Source organism: Neolamprologus multifasciatus, chromosome 2 (genome assembly GCF_963576455.1).
Source record: "Neolamprologus multifasciatus chromosome 2, fNeoMul1.2, whole genome shotgun sequence".
NCBI classification, from domain to species: Eukaryota; Metazoa; Chordata; class Actinopteri; order Cichliformes; family Cichlidae; genus Neolamprologus; species Neolamprologus multifasciatus.
Window position 1 is genome coordinate 36,212,273 of NC_140440.1, and position 20,972 is coordinate 36,233,244.

The 20,972-nt window shown below is 40.7% G+C and overlaps 2 protein-coding genes across 5 annotated transcripts; one reads left to right on the forward strand and one right to left on the reverse strand.

Moving 5' to 3' along the window:
• Positions 1-1,093: 1,093 nt before the first annotated feature.
• gsr (glutathione reductase) lies at positions 1,094-13,085 on the reverse strand. Of its 4 annotated transcripts, none has more exons than XM_085131467.1 (13): positions 12,963-13,085; positions 12,048-12,213; positions 11,285-11,311; positions 11,102-11,190; positions 10,235-10,304; positions 9,998-10,145; positions 9,857-9,911; positions 9,665-9,764; positions 9,324-9,578; positions 8,194-8,305; positions 3,540-3,671; positions 3,277-3,410; positions 1,094-1,785 (listed from the first exon to the last, which is right to left on the reverse strand). In XM_085131467.1, the coding sequence occupies exons 2-13, from the start codon at positions 12,189-12,191 to the stop codon at positions 1,636-1,638; spliced, it is 1,416 nt and encodes a 471-aa protein (XP_084987593.1). In that variant the 5' UTR covers positions 12,192-12,213; positions 12,963-13,085; the 3' UTR covers positions 1,094-1,635. The 4 variants fall into 4 exon arrangements, with proteins under 4 accessions (XP_084987593.1, XP_084987586.1, XP_084987576.1 ...); XM_085131460.1 differs by having other exon boundaries at positions 12,662-13,078; XM_085131450.1 differs by lacking the exon at positions 12,963-13,085 and having other exon boundaries at positions 12,048-12,636.
• Positions 13,086-15,126: 2,041 nt separating this feature from the next.
• Positions 15,127-20,554, forward strand: znf518b (zinc finger protein 518B). Its single transcript, XM_085131422.1, has 2 exons — positions 15,127-15,291; positions 15,671-20,554. Exon 2 carries the CDS (start codon positions 15,824-15,826, stop codon positions 18,305-18,307), a length of 2,484 nt encoding a protein of 827 aa, XP_084987548.1. The 5' UTR covers positions 15,127-15,291; positions 15,671-15,823; the 3' UTR covers positions 18,308-20,554.
• The last annotated feature ends 418 nt before the right edge of the window (positions 20,555-20,972 follow it).

A 20,972-nucleotide genomic window follows, 5' to 3' on the forward strand; every position in this document is an offset into this window, starting at 1 on the left:
ATGTTTTTAAACCCATTTTGCACAAAGAGGCATTTTTTGAAAAATGTATTTATAGCAATGTTGAATAATATTATTGCACAGGAAAAAAACAACACGTAAAATAATGACACTGTGACGCCGCTGCCTTTGTAAATGGAGGGACAGTAACGTGTGTAAAACCTGCAGACAGTCAGATTAACAGTAACAGTATTTTGTTTCTATCTCCCATTCTGCAATTCATCTCATGTAAACAATAACTTTGTCTCCACTTTGTTATTTTCCACCGGTTGTTTCTACATGGGAAAGAGAACACTTTATGGATCAATTCTGCAACAGCAAACATGGTGGGAAAATGTCTGTGTTAAATAAAAAAGTTCCAATTTAAAGGTGAAGCCACTATTATAATAACTGAGTGTTTAACACTTAAGTTGACAAAGGAGGGCATCTGGGGGACAGAGAGTGTCCTCCAGTACATATTTCTTGGGCCATTGAGGATATGCAGCCACAGTGATTGCAGATGAAACAGATTTCAAAATTAGACTTTCCTTTGCTGTAATGCAGATTATTTTATTATGTCAATACCCACCGCAAAAGCTTGCTGTGTGAAGGAAGGCTGGTTATGAAAAAAGTGCCACAAAGTTTAAAAAGAGACAAAGAAAAAGCCTCTTTCACATCATCTAAGAGATAAATTTTTATATTTTTTTACATGGTACTATATCCTAATGAGTCCTTATCAGACCAGGCGATGCGTTTTTAAATCTTCTGTTGTTCAATTTTGGTGAAGCTGTGCGAATTGTCACCTCGTCTGCTTCAAGATTTGATATGTTGTGTATCCAGGGATATTCGTCCGCATACAATGGCTGTAATGAGTGACTAACTAGTGTTGCCTATAAACTGTAAACAGCAAGGGTATTTTGTTGACAAATAATATCCAGTTTCATCATACTTTTTACAATAATTAAATTCTGAAAGTCACTTTTTAACTTGAAACAGGAAGTATCTCTCTTTAGTTTGAGTGGGGATTTATTCCCTCTACCCAAATAGGAGAAGTGCTTCATTTATTGCCCAATCAACCACAGAATTTAGTCACTGAATAAGAATAAAAATCACAACATTTAAGAAAAAAAATCTGCAGGTTTATTGTTTTTTTTTTCTTAACAGTACAGTAGATACATGTCATGACCCTGCATTGGTAGGGAATAGGTGCCTTAAAGAACAAGCAGTGCTTGTTATATTCATGTGACGAATGACTGACAAATCAAACACATACACTAGGAGAGAGGTCGTTTGACTTCCCAGCAATCTCTTGACAAAAATACCTGCAGATGCATCACTTCCATTTCACAATCATTAAAAAGGAATCCAGAGTTTTCAACCCATACTCAGGAACCACAGTACAGTCTAGGAAGACCATAACTTGGTCTTGGTCCATTTAGTTAAAAATGAGAAAAAAGTGAAACACTGCGTACAAATAAGGTCACTTAAATGAGAGAAAAATGGAAGCATGTAGGCTGGTTAACAAAGCAAGTCGTCAAGCTGATGCGAGAGCAGTTCGAAGGCGTGACTCTGTCCTGGTATGCTCGTCTGTGTTGCTGGTCGTACAGGGAAGCAAGAGGCGTAGCGGGTGGGGGGTGCCTCGGTGAGTTTGTTTTTGCATTAACGCATGGTGACAAACTCCTCGGATGAGGTGGGGTGAATGGCGACTGTCTTGTCAAAGTCTGCTTTGGTAGCACCCATCTTGATGGCCACAGCAAATCCTTGTAGCATTTCATCACAGCCAAGGCCCTGCATGTGCAGCCCTACCACCTGTAAAAAATACAGTCGTTTTTTTATTTTTAAAGAACTGCAGCAGAGTGAAAAGAAACTGTTAAAAGATTTTAGTCGAGGCTTTAATGACACTTAAAGATGGCTTCAGGACTGCCTCCTGTATTAGTTTAAGTACTTCTAAGTTATTTTTTTGGAAAGTCTCTATTCTTCAATCCTGGTACATATAGCTGTGAAAATGTAGAAAACAATTGCTTACAACATATGAAGTAGGGCTGCCACGATTAGCCGACTAGCCACGATTATGTCGACTATTAAAATCGTTGACGACAAATTTAATAGTCGACGCTTCGTTTGAAGCTTTGTAAGATCACAAAAGACGCAGGAATAAGTAGTAGGATTTAAGAGTGTAATAACGGACTGAAACACAAGATGGCAGCACTGCATGTACAAGGATGCCAGCTGCCGTTAAACCCCGAAGAAGAAGAAGCTGTGTCCCAGAATTCATAGCGCGGCTCAGCTCAGTTTCCAACAATGGTGGCAGCTAGTTAGTTTTAATATTACTCTTATTATTCTTTCTGGGTCACAAAATAAACGTTTAACATATTTTCAGGCGAGAATGTAGCTGTGTAAACCTCAAATATCTGCTCAGTTTATCAAGACACCACATATTTTCAAAAGCGCTCCGACGTTTTCGGAGACGTCTGTTAGCCACTAGCTCGATAGCTAGCCGGGGGCTAGGCTCACTAGAGCCGTGAGAACACCGGACTCCCGGCTAATTGTTTTCAAACCCACCGCCGTCTTTCGCTACTCAGGTTAAATATATATAAGTCACTTAGATAACTTAAAAATGTTATTGTTTGGCTTTTTTAGTGTTTTATTTGTTCCTGAGTAAATCGGTTTGGCTGAGATTAAAGTTATAGTTTTTACACAGCTGAATAAACATCAAGCAGACAGCTGATTATCAGAAGTGTGAGATGCTGAGAATTTACTCCGGTGTCCTGTTATATTTTAGATAGCAAGGAGTTTATTAAACTTCATCGAAACAATCTGCAAATTTCATTAAAATTTAACAAACTATCATCTTGTCTTTATTTTTAGTTAGCACATACCTTAAACACTTAAAGCTGTAAGCTAATGATAGTTATATAAGAGCAGATGCTGCTGGTGCAATAAGCTGTATGCTGTAGGTCCAATGGATGATGATCTGATTAGTCGACTATCAAAATAATCGTTTGTGGCAGCCCTACTATGAAGAGCTCCTGTATTACTGGTTGGGGGAAAAGGCCCCATACGCTAACATTTACTGGTGATGTCTTAGCTCAAATGCGGTTGTTTACGAATAAAAATAATGCACTTCAACGTTAAGATGATTTAGAGAAGAACCTCCTTTTGTTGTTTAAATAATAGAAATAAATCGTCAAGAAGATATTCATTAAAATATTCATTATTTCATAAATTTAGGTGACAGTAATAATGCGCTAGAGTCCCATTTATTTAGAGCCTGTTGTCTGGAGAAGAGATGACACTTACCTTCTCCTCTTTGCCCACACACACCAGCTTCATGATGCACTGACTCTTCCTGCTGGTGATAGCGTGATACATTGGTGTGAAAGAAGTCTTGTAAATCTTCACGTTCTCCTTCCCTCTGGTTTTAATGGCCTCCTCTGTGACACGAACATTATCAAATGTGAGGACAATTTTACATCTTACTGAGTAAAAATGGGAATAGCGCATAAGATAAACGATTAAATGTAAGCCGGCCACCTAGATGTGTTTTTTATTGTTCTACTCACCCTCTGTGAGGCCCACCGTGCCGATGGGTGGGTGGCTGAACACCACAGTGGGAATACAGGCGTAGTCCAACTTGGAGTCCTTCTTTCCTTCAAACAGTCTGTGCGCCAGCTTTCTGCCTGCAGCAATGGCAACTGTGCCAACACATGAAAACCTCATCAGAATGCTGCTAACACTCAAAATGCTCACAAAAGGGCATTTTTATATTAAAAATAGGTTAAAAAAAAAACCCAAACACTTCAAAATACAGAAGTAGAAAAAAGGCACCAGGAGAAGAACTTCACCAGGATATCAGGCACATGCGGGGGGAGGGGGGGGGGGCTAGAGGGGCTTGAGCACCCGCCCCTTTCCTGATGGGTGCCCAAAGTGCCCTTTTGTTGAGGCAACTTATTTAAAAAATACATTATTTTTTTTAATGTGTGTGTGCATGCGGAGTCCTGTCTGTGCCCCTCAACAATAATATTTAACTATTAATCACAGTTTTGCTAAATAAAAGGATCTGGCTTGCATCAGTCACATGATCACATTTAACCAATGATCGCCCTTGACGGCAGAACGCGCTGGTTACGAGCCACAAATTAACTCAGAGACACAGACTGATGCGACAAAACCAGTAAGTACAGCGCACACTGTAGTGTATAGCACACAGGAGTATTAGCTTATTATGTACACGTTGGTCAGCTGTCTTGTTGCAACTGACGAACTGAAACAAACGAGCGTGCTGTGTGTGCAACAGCGTGACAAACATTACCTGTCCTTTTATTAACTGCACAAGTAGTGCTGGTCATGGCTGCTGGCTACCTGTGTATGGCTGTCATGGGTCTGCAGCTCTGTCACCGTTTTAGGGAACATATTTAGTTTTAAAGTAAGTTTCTGGGCTTTTCCTGCCTTTCTGGAGGGATTATATTTCACTAAAAAACGATCTAATATGCATGTCCACATAATTATGCATTATTATAATTGTAATATATTAAAAAACACACGCTGTATTTTAAAGAACATACATTAAGAAGCAGATTATATTAGATTTATATTTTAAATAAGACAAAATTTGGATTTTACAGCAGTAAAATGATTGTATCTCTACAGTTTAAAAATGTAATAAGCTTTCCACTGCACAGAGTGGATAGTGAAACAAATGGAATCATCATAAATACATTATTTCATATTTATTACTTCCCCCTCCTCATTGCTTTATTATTGTAGCTCTAGTAATAAATAATAATGTAAGGATTCTGGATCAGCACCATGATGCCCATAGTATATACAGTATTCTGAAGAAGGTCTAAAGGGAGTTCAGCACTTAACCAACTACAGACCTTGCAATACCACGTTGACTGAGGGTAACGCGGAGCTTGCGGAGGAGCTGAACCACTTCTTCGCACGCTTTGAGGTGAAGGGACCAGCGGCAGCAGCAGCAAAAACATCGAACAGCAGCAGCAGCCCTCATAGTGCAGGAATATGAGGTGCGGTGCACACTGAGGGCAGTGAACCCCAGGAAGGCCGCCGGACCAGATGGGGTAACCGCAAGGGTCCTAAAAGAGTGTGCAGACCAGCTGGCTGGGGTCTTCACTAAGATCTTCAACTCTTCACTGTCCCAGTCCTGCATCCCGCCGTGCCTAAAGTCAGCCACAGTTGTCCCACTGCCAAAGCGTACTAACATTAGCAGCCTCAACGACTACCGACCAGTTGCTCTAACACCTGTTATAATGAAGTGCTTTGAGAAACTGGTCCGACGTCACATCATGTCCTGGCTGCCACCCACACTCGACCCGCTCCAGTTTGCATACAGAGCTAACAGATCAACTGAAGATGCCATTGCTACAACGCTCCACACCACCATCTCTCACCTGGAAGTGCAGGGCCGTTACGCCAGGCTGCTCTTTGTTGACTTTAGCTCTGCTTTCAACACGATACTCCTGGACAAACTAATAGTTAAACTGCTGGAAATCGGACTTCCTTCTACCACCTGCCGCTGGATCAGAGACTTCCTGTCAGACCGTGTACAGAGTTAGAGTGGGGCCTCATCTTTCCTCAGCCCTCAGCCTCAACACCGGCTCTCCACAAGGCTGTGAGTCCCCTACTGTACACTCTGTACACACATGACTGTGTTAGTTCCCACCCAGACAACACAGTCATCAAGTTTGCAGATGATACCACCGTGGTGGGGCTCATCTCAGGGGGAGATGAGACGGCGCACAGAGCTGAAGTTCAGAGGCTGTCAGATTGGTGTGTAGATAACAACCTGGACCTTAATACCACCAAGACAAAAGAACTGGTAGTTGACTTCAGAAGGAGGAAGTCCGAGCTGCAGCCTGTCAGCATCAACGGGGAGTGCGTGGAAAGGGTCTCCAGTTTCAAGTTTCTGGGAGTGCACATAGACACAGACCTCCAATGGAGCTCTAACACCTCTGCGGTCTTAAAGAAGGCCCAACAGCGTCTCCACTTTCTGAGAATCCTCAGAAAAATGGACCTGAAGAAGGAGCTGCTGACCGTCTTCTACCGCTGCTCCATTGAAAGTGTGCTGACGTATTGCATCGGTGTGGTTCTCCAGCTGCACCACAGCACACAGAAAGGCACTCCAGAGGGTCATCAATATGGCCCAAAAAATCATTGGACATCCTCTTCCCTCCCTGAAGGACCTGTACAGCACTCGCTGTCTCAAGAGGGCACGCAGCATCCTACGGGACGGTACACACCCAGGACACCGGGTGTTTAAGCTGCTGCCGTCCGGCAGGAGGTTCAGGCTGCTGAGGTCCCGGACAAATAGACTCAAGGACAGCTTTTACAACAGGACAACAGCCCTGATCAATGCTAACAGCTGACCTGATTGGCTACCTCCCTGGACTTTTTTAGGGGGGAGGTAACAATGTTTAAAACAACAATAATAATATTTATATTTATAACAAGGTGCAATAATAATTAATGTGCAATAATAACAGTGTGCAATACAAATACACTTATTCTTCTTTTTTTATTACTAAGTTATTATACTGTGTTGTGTTGTTTGTGTTGCGTTGTGATGTGTCATATCGTGTCGTGTTGTGTTATATGTAGTGCCGACGTAGGACAGTTTTACAATTTCATTGTACTATTGTACTATGTATGACTGTGCAATGACAATAAAGAGTTATCTTATCTTATCTTATCTTAAAATGTCCCTGTGTGTGCATGTGTGTGTTTTATTTAGATGGATTTAAAAAAAAAATTACTCATGATATAACATTGTGCAGACATGGCTGGTAAGGACATGAGGAGGGAACAGTAGAGCTGTGTGAGGCTACTAAAGGCAGGGCTATAACATTTTTCTGTCATCATTTTATTATAGATTAAGTGCAAGAGTTGTTAGGTGTGTATAATTAGATTATAGTTTATTGCAATAGAAAGTTGTGCCTTGTTCTCAGATACACAGCAAGTGGAGAGTGAAATATGAGATGATGGGATGGAAGGAAGAAGAGAAGCAAAGAGTGATTCACAGGCAGAGCCTAAATTATTTCTCACAGTTTTTGTTACCTTATGGTTCCAAGCGCTGTCACCAATCTTTGCATTTTGTTATTATCTCATGACACTTGTTTAATCAGCTACCATCTCTCCTGTGGACTTTTTACTGTCTACAGTCTCAGATCAACACAGCCCTGCCCTTCCCATATTAGATTCTTGATGAATGTGTGTTGTTGTTATTCAGCCTGGTTCAATGTGCCCCTTTTTAACTTTGAGCACCCTTTAAACCTCTCTGCACGGCCCTGCAGGATACCAACATGTTTTGTCAAGAAACCTTGGTCACTCAATAAAGTTTTCTTTTACTCTTTTGTATTAAAGCTTTGACCTCAAATAAGAGTTTTTTGTTAACTACAGAGATGAAGAATTGATTTTTTTGGTTTTATTCGGCATTCATCATTTCACCCTGCCCTCCTCAGAAGTTACTGAAAAAGACCAATTGATCCACTAAATATAGATCAATAATAGACTCAAAAAGGGTTTCAGAGCTGACATTTGGGACCAAATCCTTGTCTGAATACTGTTTTCTTTGTTCACCCACACGAGCCTGAGTCATACCTGAAAAGCCTTCCTGTCTGAGCGCCCGACCCTCCCACACGCAAGAAACCCGACGGTTGTAAACACAACAGACTCAGACTCCAAGATCACGTTTGTATAGGACAAATTTCTGGAGACTTGTTATTTAAAGTTTTCCTAATTAAAAACATATTTTTAATATTTAAGTCTCTTGAAAAAGCCACTCCACAAAATTATGTTTCCCCTGTAATCACTCCAAACCATGGATGAGGTCACAAAAATGCAAACCTGCCATTTCAGAGCTGTTATTTGGAGTCACCCGTGTATGAAATGTGTGTGGTTTTAAAGTTGAGGAAGGTCTTTCCTCTAATAGACACAGAGACGTTATCCATTCTCACAAAGCGACTTACACATAAGATCTCTGATAATGTCCTGTCAGTGCACTCATCTGCAGCCTTCACGGCTTTGATATTCAAATATCCTCTTTATAGCAATAAAATCCATTCAGAGCTATTAAACATAGACCCAGAAACCTTTAATCTAATATCACCAGGCTTCACTCAGCAATACTAATTATTTGAAATATCGGGAAACAGGTTGGAAAGAACACACACAGACACAAAAAGTGGATAAAGTTTCTACCAGGTGTGAGAAGAGCTCTGCCACAAACATCCCCGACAGCGTAGATCCCCGATCGACTGGTGTTCTGAAACTCGTCCACGATGATGTGGCCTCTTTCGTCTGTATCCACACCCTGACAAAGAAAACGAAAGAAAAACTGTTTCACTTCTTAGAAACGAGTAAAAATGTGAACCGTGGAGATTAAAACAAAAGATTAGGCCCATGTTTTCTCCTAGTTCCCTTTGAACTGGTCATTAATCTTGGAACGGTCTTCAGCTTTCTCACAACATTAACGTCTCAAAAGAAACCTCCCAAATCTCCCATCCTTCTCTAAGAGAGAGTATTGTAGAGAAACACAGTTCGGATGAATCATGGTTTTAAGGAAAGGTAGTGCATGTTTTGCCTCTTTCTGTGTGCTTCCTCACTGTACGATACTGACAGTGAATAAGAGACGTGCGACTCAGAAGAAAAATCCCGTGTGGGGCAAGAAACAACGATGACTCGGCTAAACTGTGGAGGATTAAATGTAAAGCAGAACAGACAAAAGAGAGACTCACAGTCTTGAAAAGCGTGAGAACATTCAACATGTTTTGAACAGAGCTGGTTAAACTGCTGCTTTGACAAGTCATTCTTCCTTCATATAACAAATGATTCAAACGATGTTATTACACATTAAATCTAAGCTCGGTAGACGGATCAAAGACAGTCAAAAGAAGACGTTGGCGTAACTGAGACTTCGCTGCCCTTCATTTATCAAGTATTTATGCCAGAATTTCATGCATCACCTTCAACAAAGTAATAGCATATGGAAACTGTCCAGTCTTGTTCCCAGATTATCTGTTATTAAGGCTTAAGTTTTTGGGATACCGGTTTTTGTATTCTTTTTGCATACAAGCCTTAAATTATGAAATATTTTATTATTATTTGTGGAAAGCAGTTTCATGTTGGTATGTGTGCCTAAGACACAGTTATCGAAAGACATCTGCCGTCCTGTTATAATCTATAAGGACGATTATGCAGCGGTAGTGTCTTACGGCTCAGCGCTACATGTAAGTAGCAAATAATATCTCCCAATAAATAAAATAACAATAACAATAATTTGCACATTACACTATCCAATCTACAGATAAAAATCACAGGTAAACTGTTACCATCTCGCCGATGTTCAGTCCAGCTGTATTGGGCTGCCTGCCGATGGCCCAGAGAAGGCAGTCCACTCCCTGGATGGTACTGATCTTCTCCTCGTCATTCTTCTTCTCTGGGTCTTTGGTAACCACCGTCACCTCCAGCCCCTTGTCTGTTTTACTCACAGACTTCACCTGAGAGTTCTTCCACAAATCTATACCAGAGTTTTGCAGTTCTTTGGTGCAGTTTGCACTTATAAAGGCGTCAAAGTTCCTCAAAACCTACAGATAGAATACGAGAGTATGACCGCATGGCTCCACGCTTCTAAAACAGTCATATTGTGATTCTGTGTTGTCGTTTTTCTTACTCCTGTCTGTCGAATAATGAGGGATGTTTTGGACCCTAAGGTGGAAAGAATGCCCGCCATCTCCACTGCAATATAACCAGCACCCACAACCAAACTGCGTCTGTAGGAAAAACAAACAAATGCTATAACCACAGACCTCCATGGTTCTCATGGTCTCCCATTAACATCAGTTAGGCTGTATGACAAGCTTACTTTGGCAGTGTTTCAAGTTCAAAGAAGCCATCACTGGTAATGCCCAGGCTTGCCCCTGAAATCGTCAACAAACACAACAGCTGTAATCTTCTAAACATCTGACTGATGCTCACTGGTAAAACAAAGTATAGCATGTATTACCTGGTACTTCTGCATCACTCAGAACAGAAGGTTGTCCTCCAGTGGCGATGAGGATGTGAGGTGCTGTATATTTTCTCCCATTGACTTCCACAGTCGGCTCACGATCGTTTGTAAACCTGGCATAACCTTGAATGGTTTGGATTTTAGCCTGAAATAGAGCACATATGAGTTTCTTTTGCACTGGATTACATTTGAAAAGAACAGAAACCAAACGAGCAGAATTCATCTGACACTTACTTTGTCAAGATTGTTGCGATAAATGCGATTTAGGTGACTGACGTACGCATCCCTCTTGGCTTTTAGGGTTCTGCAAAAACATAATATCAATTATTCAACCAGCTAAAATATGTTGGTAATAAACCATCATCACAAGGAATACTTGTCTTGTATCACCCTTGTGTTGCCATTTCTAGAAAATGAATCATAAAAAGCATAAACTGCTACAGCTCTGCTATAGCCTCTCACAGAGACTACAGGAGAGCTGAGATGGTAGAAAAATACAAGAAAAACTAATTTAACATCTGGTTATATCCAGTTGTATTTAGTTGGCTAAATAAATAAACAGCAGTGAATCTCAGAGTAGCAACACAAGCCAGCTGATCACAGCCTGTACAAAAAGAAAATTGGAGCTCACAATACAAATTGTGACTTATTTCTGAGTAACTCTTTTCCCCACACTGCACCACTACAACTCCCACCTGCAAAATCTCACTTTAACCCTGGTTGCACACTGAAGATGTTTGTGGAGCACTTAGTACTCTACTGTAATCCATGCAGGCACACCCAAAGCCCAGCACATTCCTCTCACACTAACGTTATATTTCAAAAAGGTTTCCTCGTCTTGTAAATGTAGTCAACCACTCCTTCCAGGAAGGCTTATCTTCAACAGTCATTTTTGCCCAACTTCATTGTGCAGAGAGATAGAGAAGTGGGCTAAAGTTAAGCATCACAAAGTAACTGACTGACAGGTTGTGGGGAGAAATGAATGCTTCTTTGTACCAGGATAAACCACAACAGCTTTTAAAAGAGTTCATTGCAGTTGCAAAAAAGGAAAAAAGAAAAAAGATAAAAATCAAGTAGACACTAGCAGAAACTGTAACTTACTCCCAACTGAAACGAACGTCTCCAGTTTCAAAGCCATAATCACCATGATCGTGCAGATATTCAGCATGAACTGCTGCATTCCACATCACCTGAGAAGAAGAGCAACAAGAGCCGGCTTTGAGAACTTGAACTTTGAGAAGTGTAAAACATTTTATTATAATAAGAGTGTAAAGAAAAAGGTACCTTCTTAGGGACACAACCAACATTGACCTGAAAAAGGAAAGAAAGCAGAACAAATGAATTGAGTGAAAGCTGGTCAAGTAGCAGTGATACAGAAAGATTATGGAAGAGATACGTTTTAGACTAAAGCTGCAGTGACAGGAAGAATATTCATGTAGTGTAAAAGAACTGCAGTATCAAAAAATACAGTGCTGTGTCAGTGTGTTTCATAAAACATTTTACAAAAGGAAAAGATGTCACAGATTAGGTCAGGCGCATTCATATGGCTGTAAAGTAATACAACACAGCATTCACTTATCAATAAGGAAAATATATGCAAATATAACCACACTGTTTTTCACTGTGGCTTTGTGTGCTTTATGCCAAAACCATTGGACTGAATGGGTTTAGTAGCCATTTCTTCCCCTGATGTTTTATCTGAAAACAAACTATAGCGGCCTGATTGAACTAATAGTCAGTACAGATAACGCATTTAAAACCACTTCTTTCTTCCTCATATTGCGGCTTTGTGCAGATAATTTCAAAATGCCTCAGTTACAACAGATTCAGCTCAAGGGAACAGGAATGAGTTACAGTTTTATAACCTCATCGGCTGCTTTGTACTTCAAACCCACAATGTTTGTCAGACACACAAAAAAGGAGTCGGGAGGTTTCGCAGTGGATCTGGTAACTAACGTGTCTGTGTGCGTGTGTGTGTACATGCTGAAGAGGTGACAGCAGTAGGGAGGCATGTCTGATTGGTTTTTTTATTATTATTTTTACTCACGCAGGTACCTCCGAGTTTGTGACTCTCGATCACGGCGGTAGCTGCTCCGAGCTCCGCCGCCCGCCGAGCCCCGGCCAGACCTCCAGACCCGCCGCCGACCACCAGAAAGTCGAACCGGGTTATCTCCGACAGGTCTGAGGCCATCCCGCTACTGATAACTCCGCGTCTGCAAAGTGACAAGAAAAACCGTTTCCTGAGAAGAAACCAGCACGGAGCTCGAGTCCGGGCCAGCTGTTTTAATAGTGCCATAACCAGGAAGGGCGCAGGGAGGCAGGGCCTGTGTGTCGGGCAGACCGGGCGGTGGGAGGGTCAGTGAAAGCCACTGCTGTGCCATTGTGAATTGCAACAATGGTGTGCAAATCCCAGAAACTGTTCTGACAATAGTCATGATGATCCTCACATGAGCTACAGTATGGTGGCTTCAAAAACATGAATAAATCGGAGCATTTTCATGCATCGAGGGTTTGATGAAAATATTTAAGGATATTTAAGGAGATCAGGCACTGGCGACTCCAGATTTAAGGATATAAAGTGAGCATCGTGACAATATTCAGAAACGCTAAACACACATCAGTAAAGCCCGTTATTTGCCACAAACTTACTGGAGTACTCACCTCGGTAATGCCAGTGAAACTGACATAGTAGGAAACAGTCTGCAGACTCTTGTGAACAGCATGTTTTAATTATGGCATTTTAATCAGAGCTATCCATCGGGTGCCTTTTGCCTCTCTGACAGCCACTGCAAGCTGATAAACGCGTGTTGTTTGACTTTATTACAGCACACACAAAAGCTTCAAAGCATTTCCTGGGTCACTGGGTGAGCCCCCTCCCCTCTATATTGCCCCGATTTAGCAAACTGCTGCCTGGTCGTGTCTAAAATAATCAGTCCTTGTGCGAGATAATGGAAAAACTAACCGACAGGTAAAAACCGTAATACTGTGATGGTGGAAGACGCCAAATTTGAAGAGTAGCGTAGATCCTCCAAAGCCTTGCGTTGTTTTTGTGGGAGATTTGGCGTAAATAACAGGGGGAGATGTGGCAGATTTGCGTGGTATTTCTTTCAGAATCACAGGTCCGTTGCGCTCAGCCTGTCAAGAAAAACAAATGATGAAGTTACACTTCTCACAGGGCCTTTCAAAATAAGAGTACACTCGAGTAGCAGCATGCATTATATTACTTTGTGAGATAACGCCTAAAGGAAACGAAGAATCAAACAGCAGTCGAGTCCATAATGTTTTGGACTGTGATATCATTTTCTTTTCTTTATTTTTAATGGATTTTAAATTACACAAGATGCCAATGAAGTGCAGACCATGCCAGTGCATGACAAATTAATACATTTCAACTAACTCTTATAGCTTAACAAGAAGGCCATCTATAGGCTCAAAAACCCAAATAAATCTCTCAGAAAAATAGCACAAATGTTAGTAGTGGCCAAATAATCAACTCAGACACCCCACAACACAACACAAGACAAATACATTATTATAATTATATTTATTATTGGCAATATTTTTCTACGGTTAAGAAAAACAACTTCAAAGCATCTAAAGAACCAAGAATACCAGCAAGGGGGTATGTGTATGATTGTCAAAGTCTGCACTCAAAAGGCAACTTCACAGAGCCTGCACAGCTCTGAAAAGATTCTTTGGACAGATGAAATCAAGATTAAACTGAACCAAAATGATGGAATGAGAAAGGTATTAAGCGTACCACATGTCAAATATGGTGGAGACAATATTATGGTATTAGCATGTACTAGTGACCCAGTGTAACCAGTTCACTTGTGTATATTGCAGATGCTTGGACATCGTGACCCAAAGCATGCTGAAAAAGCAACCCGAGCATTTCCCAAAGGAAAGACATTGGATATTCTGCAATCACCAAATGCAGGCAAAGGATTTCCATCCAACGATTGAAAACCCCCCATATATTTAAAACTATGTCAGTTTGTCCACTTCATATTGAGCTGCTGAAAATGGATACATGCACGAGCAGCACGAACACAGTTTCTGCCTGGCAATTGCTTTTGACATGCTGCTGGACAGATCAATTACATGCTCTCGTTACTTCCTCTTTATTTTAGTTTTATGGCAGCTGACATCCTTTAGAGTTGCTTTAACAGCCAATAATCATCCATGACTTTGCATTTACTGTAATATGATTTGTATTTGCGCTTATCAGCCTTACTTCTGACATTTTTGGAAGGAAACCAAGCGAGGAACTGTCCCTGTTTATCACTGGCCATTTAATCAGTTTATTCACATGTTTAACACATCATTTCCATGCACATTAATAACATGCAATTGGACAGAAAACCAAACTTTGCTGTGTTTAACACATATTTTTATTTGCAGGCTTCCAGCAAATTAATACATTGCACAATAACCCAAAATGCCCTCGTACATTAAGTCAGTGGTAAGATTGTGAGCCACATCAGACAGTGCACAAAAATCCATGCCTAGCAGGATGAACTATCTTCACCACTAGATGCTACATTTTATTAAATCCCTCGACATTGTCATGTAAGATGATGTCAGTCTTACTGTGAGTTCACAAAAACAAATTTTTTAAATCAATCCAAAAGGGTTCGAATCTTTAAACAATCCCATGCATTAACGTAGGTTCCAGGTTTTCTATTTCTAATTTACCATATTTGTCACAAAATTGATCAATATTTTCTTAACTTAATTTATTTTTATTGGTTGAAATTTGTTGTATTTTGTCTGTTATTGAACCTAAAAAGATGTTCTGATGTTTTTCCTGCCATATATTATTTTCAGCTCTCTGCTGTTTTTGTTCCTCTTTATTGCACTTAAATCATCAGTGTTATCTGCCTGTTAATACAGGTGTTATACGGTGGCAGCCACTGTGTTATATTGTTTACATTAAAAAACGTTCAATAAATAAAATATTAATAGTTTCTTTGTTGTGTTAAATAATATTATTTGCTGATGATCTGACTGGAAACGAAGGACACAGAATTTGTTATCACCAAGATTTCTAAACATGTTGAATCAGCTATATTTTTAACGTAGCGTGCTCTTATTTTGAAAAGCAGAGCAGCTTTCTTCCGCCATTGTTTTTGGTAGCTACGGATGGCTAACGACAAGCTAACCCAAAGCGGCTCGGTTGGTGGCGTTGACAAGCGTTAGTATCACGTTCAAAGAGTGGATTTTTTAAAATTCATTTTATTGAAAAAGATATCAACGACCAAATCGCTGTTTCGTGACACGGCAATCAGGTGCGTATGAGGCATTTGACTCTGTTGCAAATATAAACAGTTGTAATGTTGGCCGTCGTCTCCGCAACCCCCCTGTTGTAGTTAGGTAGGGCCTTTTCGTCACGTTCAAAGGAAGAAAGCTCAGCGCGCACGGAGAAAAATGCAAATACAGACCAGTGCAATGAGTTTGATTATCGCATTTTATTGTGCTGTATTGTTTTGATTTGCCTACACGCGCGCACAGCCAAATAAATATTTGCAGGAGCTGAAAATGCTGCATGAGCTGTGCGTGAGAGGAGGGGCTTCACAGGCCTCGTCCAAGTGTAAGCATAGTACACAGTGAGGTTACGTCAATCATTTGTTTCTTAATGTTTTTGTTTTTCTTATGTGTCTTTCGCAGGGAGAGACATCGTTGCAGGTGCGTCAGTGTCTGCTTTCCCCGGACATAAACCCTGGACATCAGGTGAAGATGGATGTTTACTTCAGGGTGTCACATCAGCCTCTGAAATTGTGAGAATTACTGCCAGATGGCCAGAACACCTCACTTCTCATTATGAAGCCTGTCAGCTATCAAAGCGTGCCATCCTCTGTGAATGGTGGACATCCAAATTTGTCACTGGATCGCGTGTTAACCACTTCAAACGTGAGGTATTGTGAGAAATGTGGATTTGCGTCTACAGATGCCTCAGCGTTCGAGAAGCATATGGTTGAGCATATGGGGACACGGTTTTACTGTTTTTATTGCAACGATATTTCCTATAGTGAGGCGGAGTTAAACGCGCACCTGAAACGACACACTTCGAAGTATCCATTCAAATGTCCTCACTGTGGACAGGGCTACATGAGGAGGCTGTGCCTTGTTAAGCACATTGAACGTTTGCATAGTAAAAGCATTATTCAGGTACCTGCTAAGCCTGGTGTGACGAAAAATCCGCAGGTCCCCGTCCCCAGTGCCTTAACAAGCCTGCACGCTGCTGATCCGTCATCGCTTCGGCCGGTTGTTCGGGTGACGGTACCTAGCCCGAGTGTACCTGCTGTCAGACTGGGAAAAGACGAACAGAGAGCAAAAACACTGGAAACGAAGGTATCGAATGTCACTAATGGCAACCCAGAACGTCTTTCCCCTTTGAATGGACTCATTCAGCACAATAGAGCTCTCACAGTTTCTCTGCCAGAAGAAGTAACAATTCCTGCTGGCTGCTTGGTTGAACTCGTTGAGGTGAAAACTGTAAATGGGACAAAAGAACTAAAGCTGAGGCTCGTTTCCCAACAAGAGAACGAGTCGGTGATAAAGGACACGAGGATGACAGTTTCTCAAAACACAGCGCTGGGGAAGCCATTGTCATCGACATTAATCAATCACACCAACACGGTGCGGCCTGGCAGTATGGGCATGAGCACTATTAACAGGAAATCATGTGACACAAAGATGGTGAATGTGGAGCGCCCTGCTGTTGTCCCGGTCAGTATGTCCAACAATCTCCCAGTGAGTCCAGTGAGCAAAGAAAAGAGTGGACTGAAAAGGGTATCACCGGAAATAATCAACTTGGAGTCTAACGTAGTCATCCCCAATAAGTTTCCCAAAAATATCATCAGTCCTGTAAGAGAAGGGGTAAACAGTGGGATCAGAGTTACGCAAACTGCACCGGTGAGCCACGTAGCTCCTCTTCCAGTTATCTCCAGCAGGGTCACCAGCAGGTTGAACACCACCAGCCTGCATCCAAGCAGCATGGTTTCTCAGAGAGTGATGGATGAGAGAAAGACCTTACTTCCAGAGTACCCCAAGAGTGTTCCATCCAGGAGAGCGGGTGACACGAAAAACATGCAGGACATGCCGGTGGCTATGAAGGTGGAACCCGGGAAGATCTGCTTCAAGAGCAGCGCTGCTTCAAAACCAATCAAAGAAGTGGCACCCTTGAACCAGGACAGGATTAAATCAACTTCTCCCTCCATAAGAAGTTCCATTGTTCCAACTGTCCAAGTGAGACCACCAATATGTCTCGTCAGTAAGGATAATGTTCCAACTCAGTCTTTTTCATTACCCAAGACTATAAACAAGCTTGTTTCAGTCAAAACTCCTGTTTTTTCAAATCTTGCCAAGTCAAAGAGCTCAACTTGGATGCCGGAAGTGAGACTAAATGAGCTGGCAAAAGAGAGAGACGTTTCAGAACCGGAGAGCTTCCCCATCATATCCTCTGTGTTTTCATTGAGTCAGCAGCCAGAGGACGCCCAAGGTCCCATTCAGCCATTGGTAATGGCTTTGCGAGGCATAGTGATGGATAAAAGTAGCAGTTCTGTCAGTACGACTCAAGATCAAGTTAAGATAACAAACACGGAGCACATGGACAAGCCCCTGACATTAGGGCCCAGCCCTCAGGTGGAAACAAAAAACGCATCCTTCATCTGTGAGTCGTTATTGATGGAGCAGACGGAGCCTGTAGAAGCAAAAGACCACAATAAGGGGGTTCATCACTCTCCTGCACTGACCCACAACCATGTTGCTATCAAAGAGGAAAAAAAGGTCCCTCTACCACCAGATGATAATCAATCCAGTCACAGTCCTGCTTCAAAATCTTCAACACACGAAGAATCTAATGTTGCAGAACACGCAAAGGCATCTGAAACTGAAGAACCTCTCGAGCAAATGGTCAAAAGTGAGCAGGACTCAAAGTTTCTGACTGTCACCCTGAAGAGGGTGCAAGTGGGCGTGTGGAAGCAAACCAAGAAGGGACTGAAACTTAGAATATCCAAATATAAGACTCAGGTACCTGTGGACAGTGTAACTGACTGTACAGTCATTTACCCAATGCCGCTGAAAGTGGACCAACCAGTGAAACGACCGGGTCCAAACCAGCCGGTGGTAGTGCTCAATCATCCAAAGCCTCGGGGCTCCGCACAGAGAACGAGAGCTGATCCTTTCGCAAACACAGGAGCTTCTGAAGTGGTTCCAAAGTGCCAAATCTTGAAAATGAGACTGAGCAAAGTGATGGGTCAAAAATATGAGGTGATGGGTTGCACCGTCCGAGTGTTTCCATGAATGTATTGGACAATTCATCATTGGAAAGAAGTATACATTTATGAGGAAGCAGTTAGTATTACAGGAAAGAGATGTTTAAGGTCAAAAACTGACAAAATCTCAAGCCAATTATTTTCTTTATGGGAGAATAAGAGTAAAAAATATGGACGTCTGAGTATCACTGAACATTGTCTTATATGTATAATATGAACTATTCAAGTGCAATGCTGTTTGACTGCTTTGAGTCAATGAAAATGGACTGAATGCCGTTATAGATTGCAGTCAAAAACACAGATATTAAGTACTGTTTCTGAAGGTTGAGAGACCAGTGGATATGTCATTAATGCATGCTGTTTATTTAAAGGATAATGTTTTTTATTTATTTATTTTTTTTACTTTGCATCAGTGAAATTTTATGGGCATCCATGCTGCCACCTGGAATAGGTGCAGTGATGGGTATTCAGACTTTTTCCTGCCTTAAAATTGGCCTTTGGGGAGAGAAGTTCATATTTAAGGCAGTGTTTTCCCTTTTTTTTTTTTTTTTTAAACAGAAAAGTTTGCATTTGCTGTTATTTCCTGCTATTTGACACAAATGTATTTCATGCCTGTGCGAGTTAAACCCCACTTTAATAACAGTTAAAAAATACTGGTTAAACAGTCCTTGTGATTTTCCAGCCAAAACCTCTTTGGTGGGACCCAGATGTTTTGTATATGCTGGTTTTAAGTATGATTAAATATTTATAATGACATTTTGTAAGATGTCATTCCTTGTGACTGAAAAGAATGAAAATGTCTAATTGACATAGTTCTAATTAGGTCAAGTTTGGGCCAATAAGTTTCCAGTTGAGTCATTATTTATTTGTATTTTTAAAATAATTTGCATCTTTGAAGGCGTCCCAATCGCTTCATGTTTGTTAACACGGCCGATTGTGTAGATGACTGTGTGCGGTGTCTAAAAAAATGAACAACAACACTAATAGCCGTCTAAAAGGTTTGTCCAGTTTTAAACGCTCTTCCAAATTTTAGCTGGAAAAATGTTACTTTTCATGTCAGCAGTTTTGTAGTTCTGCGTTTAGCTACTCTTTGCAAAATCTACTGTTTGGAACATGTTACAGAACCATGTTGTATTTTTTAATTAATCATTGATAACTTTGATTGGTGAACCAATTAAAAAAAAAAAACTACTGCAAAGTGTAAATAATGGAACCTGGGAATACACTCAGCTGTGTTATCAGTTCAGATATGATTTTAATCACTGAGTCTTGCAGAGATACAAAAGTCTGCCAGTTGTACATCTGTGTGAAGTGAAATGTTACAGAGCTTAAGGCTAAAATTTAGAGTATATCTACTAATCCAGACATAAGGATGATGATGATGCACTAAAAAAGTTCCCTAATACTTTACGGTGTCATTTTACTTTAAAGCGCAAAACGAACGTCCTGAAGAATCAAGATAGTTTTTTATTTTTGTTGTAATTTTTTGGTTTTTATTAAATTTGGCTCTGTAATTAGTAACGTGCTTTTTTTCCTTTCCTTTTTTGTGTGATTGACTTATTTGAGTTTTCTTGTGACTTTTTTTTCTCTCAAGGTTTAAAGCTCCACCTATGAGAGTAATCTAGAGAAGGCAGAAGCAACCTAAACTGGTCAATTCCTGTAATAGAAGTATTTTCCTGCCATGACTATGAGACAGTGGTGACTTTTCAATTCAAACCTGTTGTATATTTTTCAAAATAATCAAACGTAAGCAATCTTCTGTCCTGAGACTTCTCAGATCTGTTTTACTTTACGACAGCATATGTGTGTTGTTTATTATGTATTCACAGTGTACAAGGTGCTAGACCTATGATCACATTTGTAGGTTTTGGTTGCCCCAGTTTTTATTACACGTGTGTGTATATGTATATATACATATATATGTTTTGGGTCACTCAGATTTTATGGTTTATAGACCTATAAATATAAAACATGGTAACTGGTGTTCATACTGAGTAGGGAATGGCCCCTTCTGGAGCACCAACACTTTCCTTACATTGCAGCTAAAGCTGCTGTGCAGTTATATATTCATTATCCTAAAGTTGTTTGACATGTCTTTATGGCTGTTTTACTTTTGCCTTTTAATTTAATCCTCATCTGTGTGGGAATTAGTCATATTCCAGTTCAAGTGTTTTTGAGTTTTATTACATTCTCAGTGTTCATTATCATTGTGATCCATGCTTTTATAATAACAATTGTGTAATTCCTCTTTTATTAAAAAAAGTATAATTGACAACGGTTTGACTGGTATATTTTTTCCCACCAACTGAAACGCATCACTTAAAGTTCACTGTAGATCAACGGTAGTTTAAATCTATTAAAGCATACGTGGTCATTTTCTTTCTGTTTTTTTTGTTTGTTTTTTGACACCCTGTATTGTCCTGTTTGTGACATTGGGCCACCATGCTCAACATCAAACTAATCTCTGCAAATATCTTAATGTACAAAGTCCAGGCAACATTCAGATAGTCAAATTTGCTTAGGAACACTCCTGGCTACCTGGGTGATATGGATGGTATCCGTAATAAGAGCTAAACAAGCGTAAACACATGACTGAATGCTTTCTTTATTACCCTAATTAGCAGAGGAGCCATCTAATAACCCTTTATAAAAGGTTATACCAGGTTATATTAAACCTGTGTGTCCAAACCACA

Excerpts from the sequence above, each read along its gene's own strand:
- gsr (XM_085131450.1), bottom strand. The coding sequence starts at position 12,296 with ATGGCACTATTAAAACAGCTGGCCCGGACTCGAGCTCCGTGCTGGTTT. Across the intron at positions 10,305-11,101 it reads GACGTTCGTTTCAGTTGGGA|AACCCTAAAAGCCAAGAGGG; the intron begins GTAAGTTACAGT and ends ATGTTTTTGCAG. Across the intron at positions 10,146-10,234 it reads ATCGCAACAATCTTGACAAA|GCTAAAATCCAAACCATTCA; the intron begins GTAAGTGTCAGA and ends GCTCTATTTCAG.
- znf518b (XM_085131422.1), top strand. The coding sequence starts at position 15,824 with ATGAAGCCTGTCAGCTATCAAAGCGTGCCATCCTCTGTGAATGGTGGA.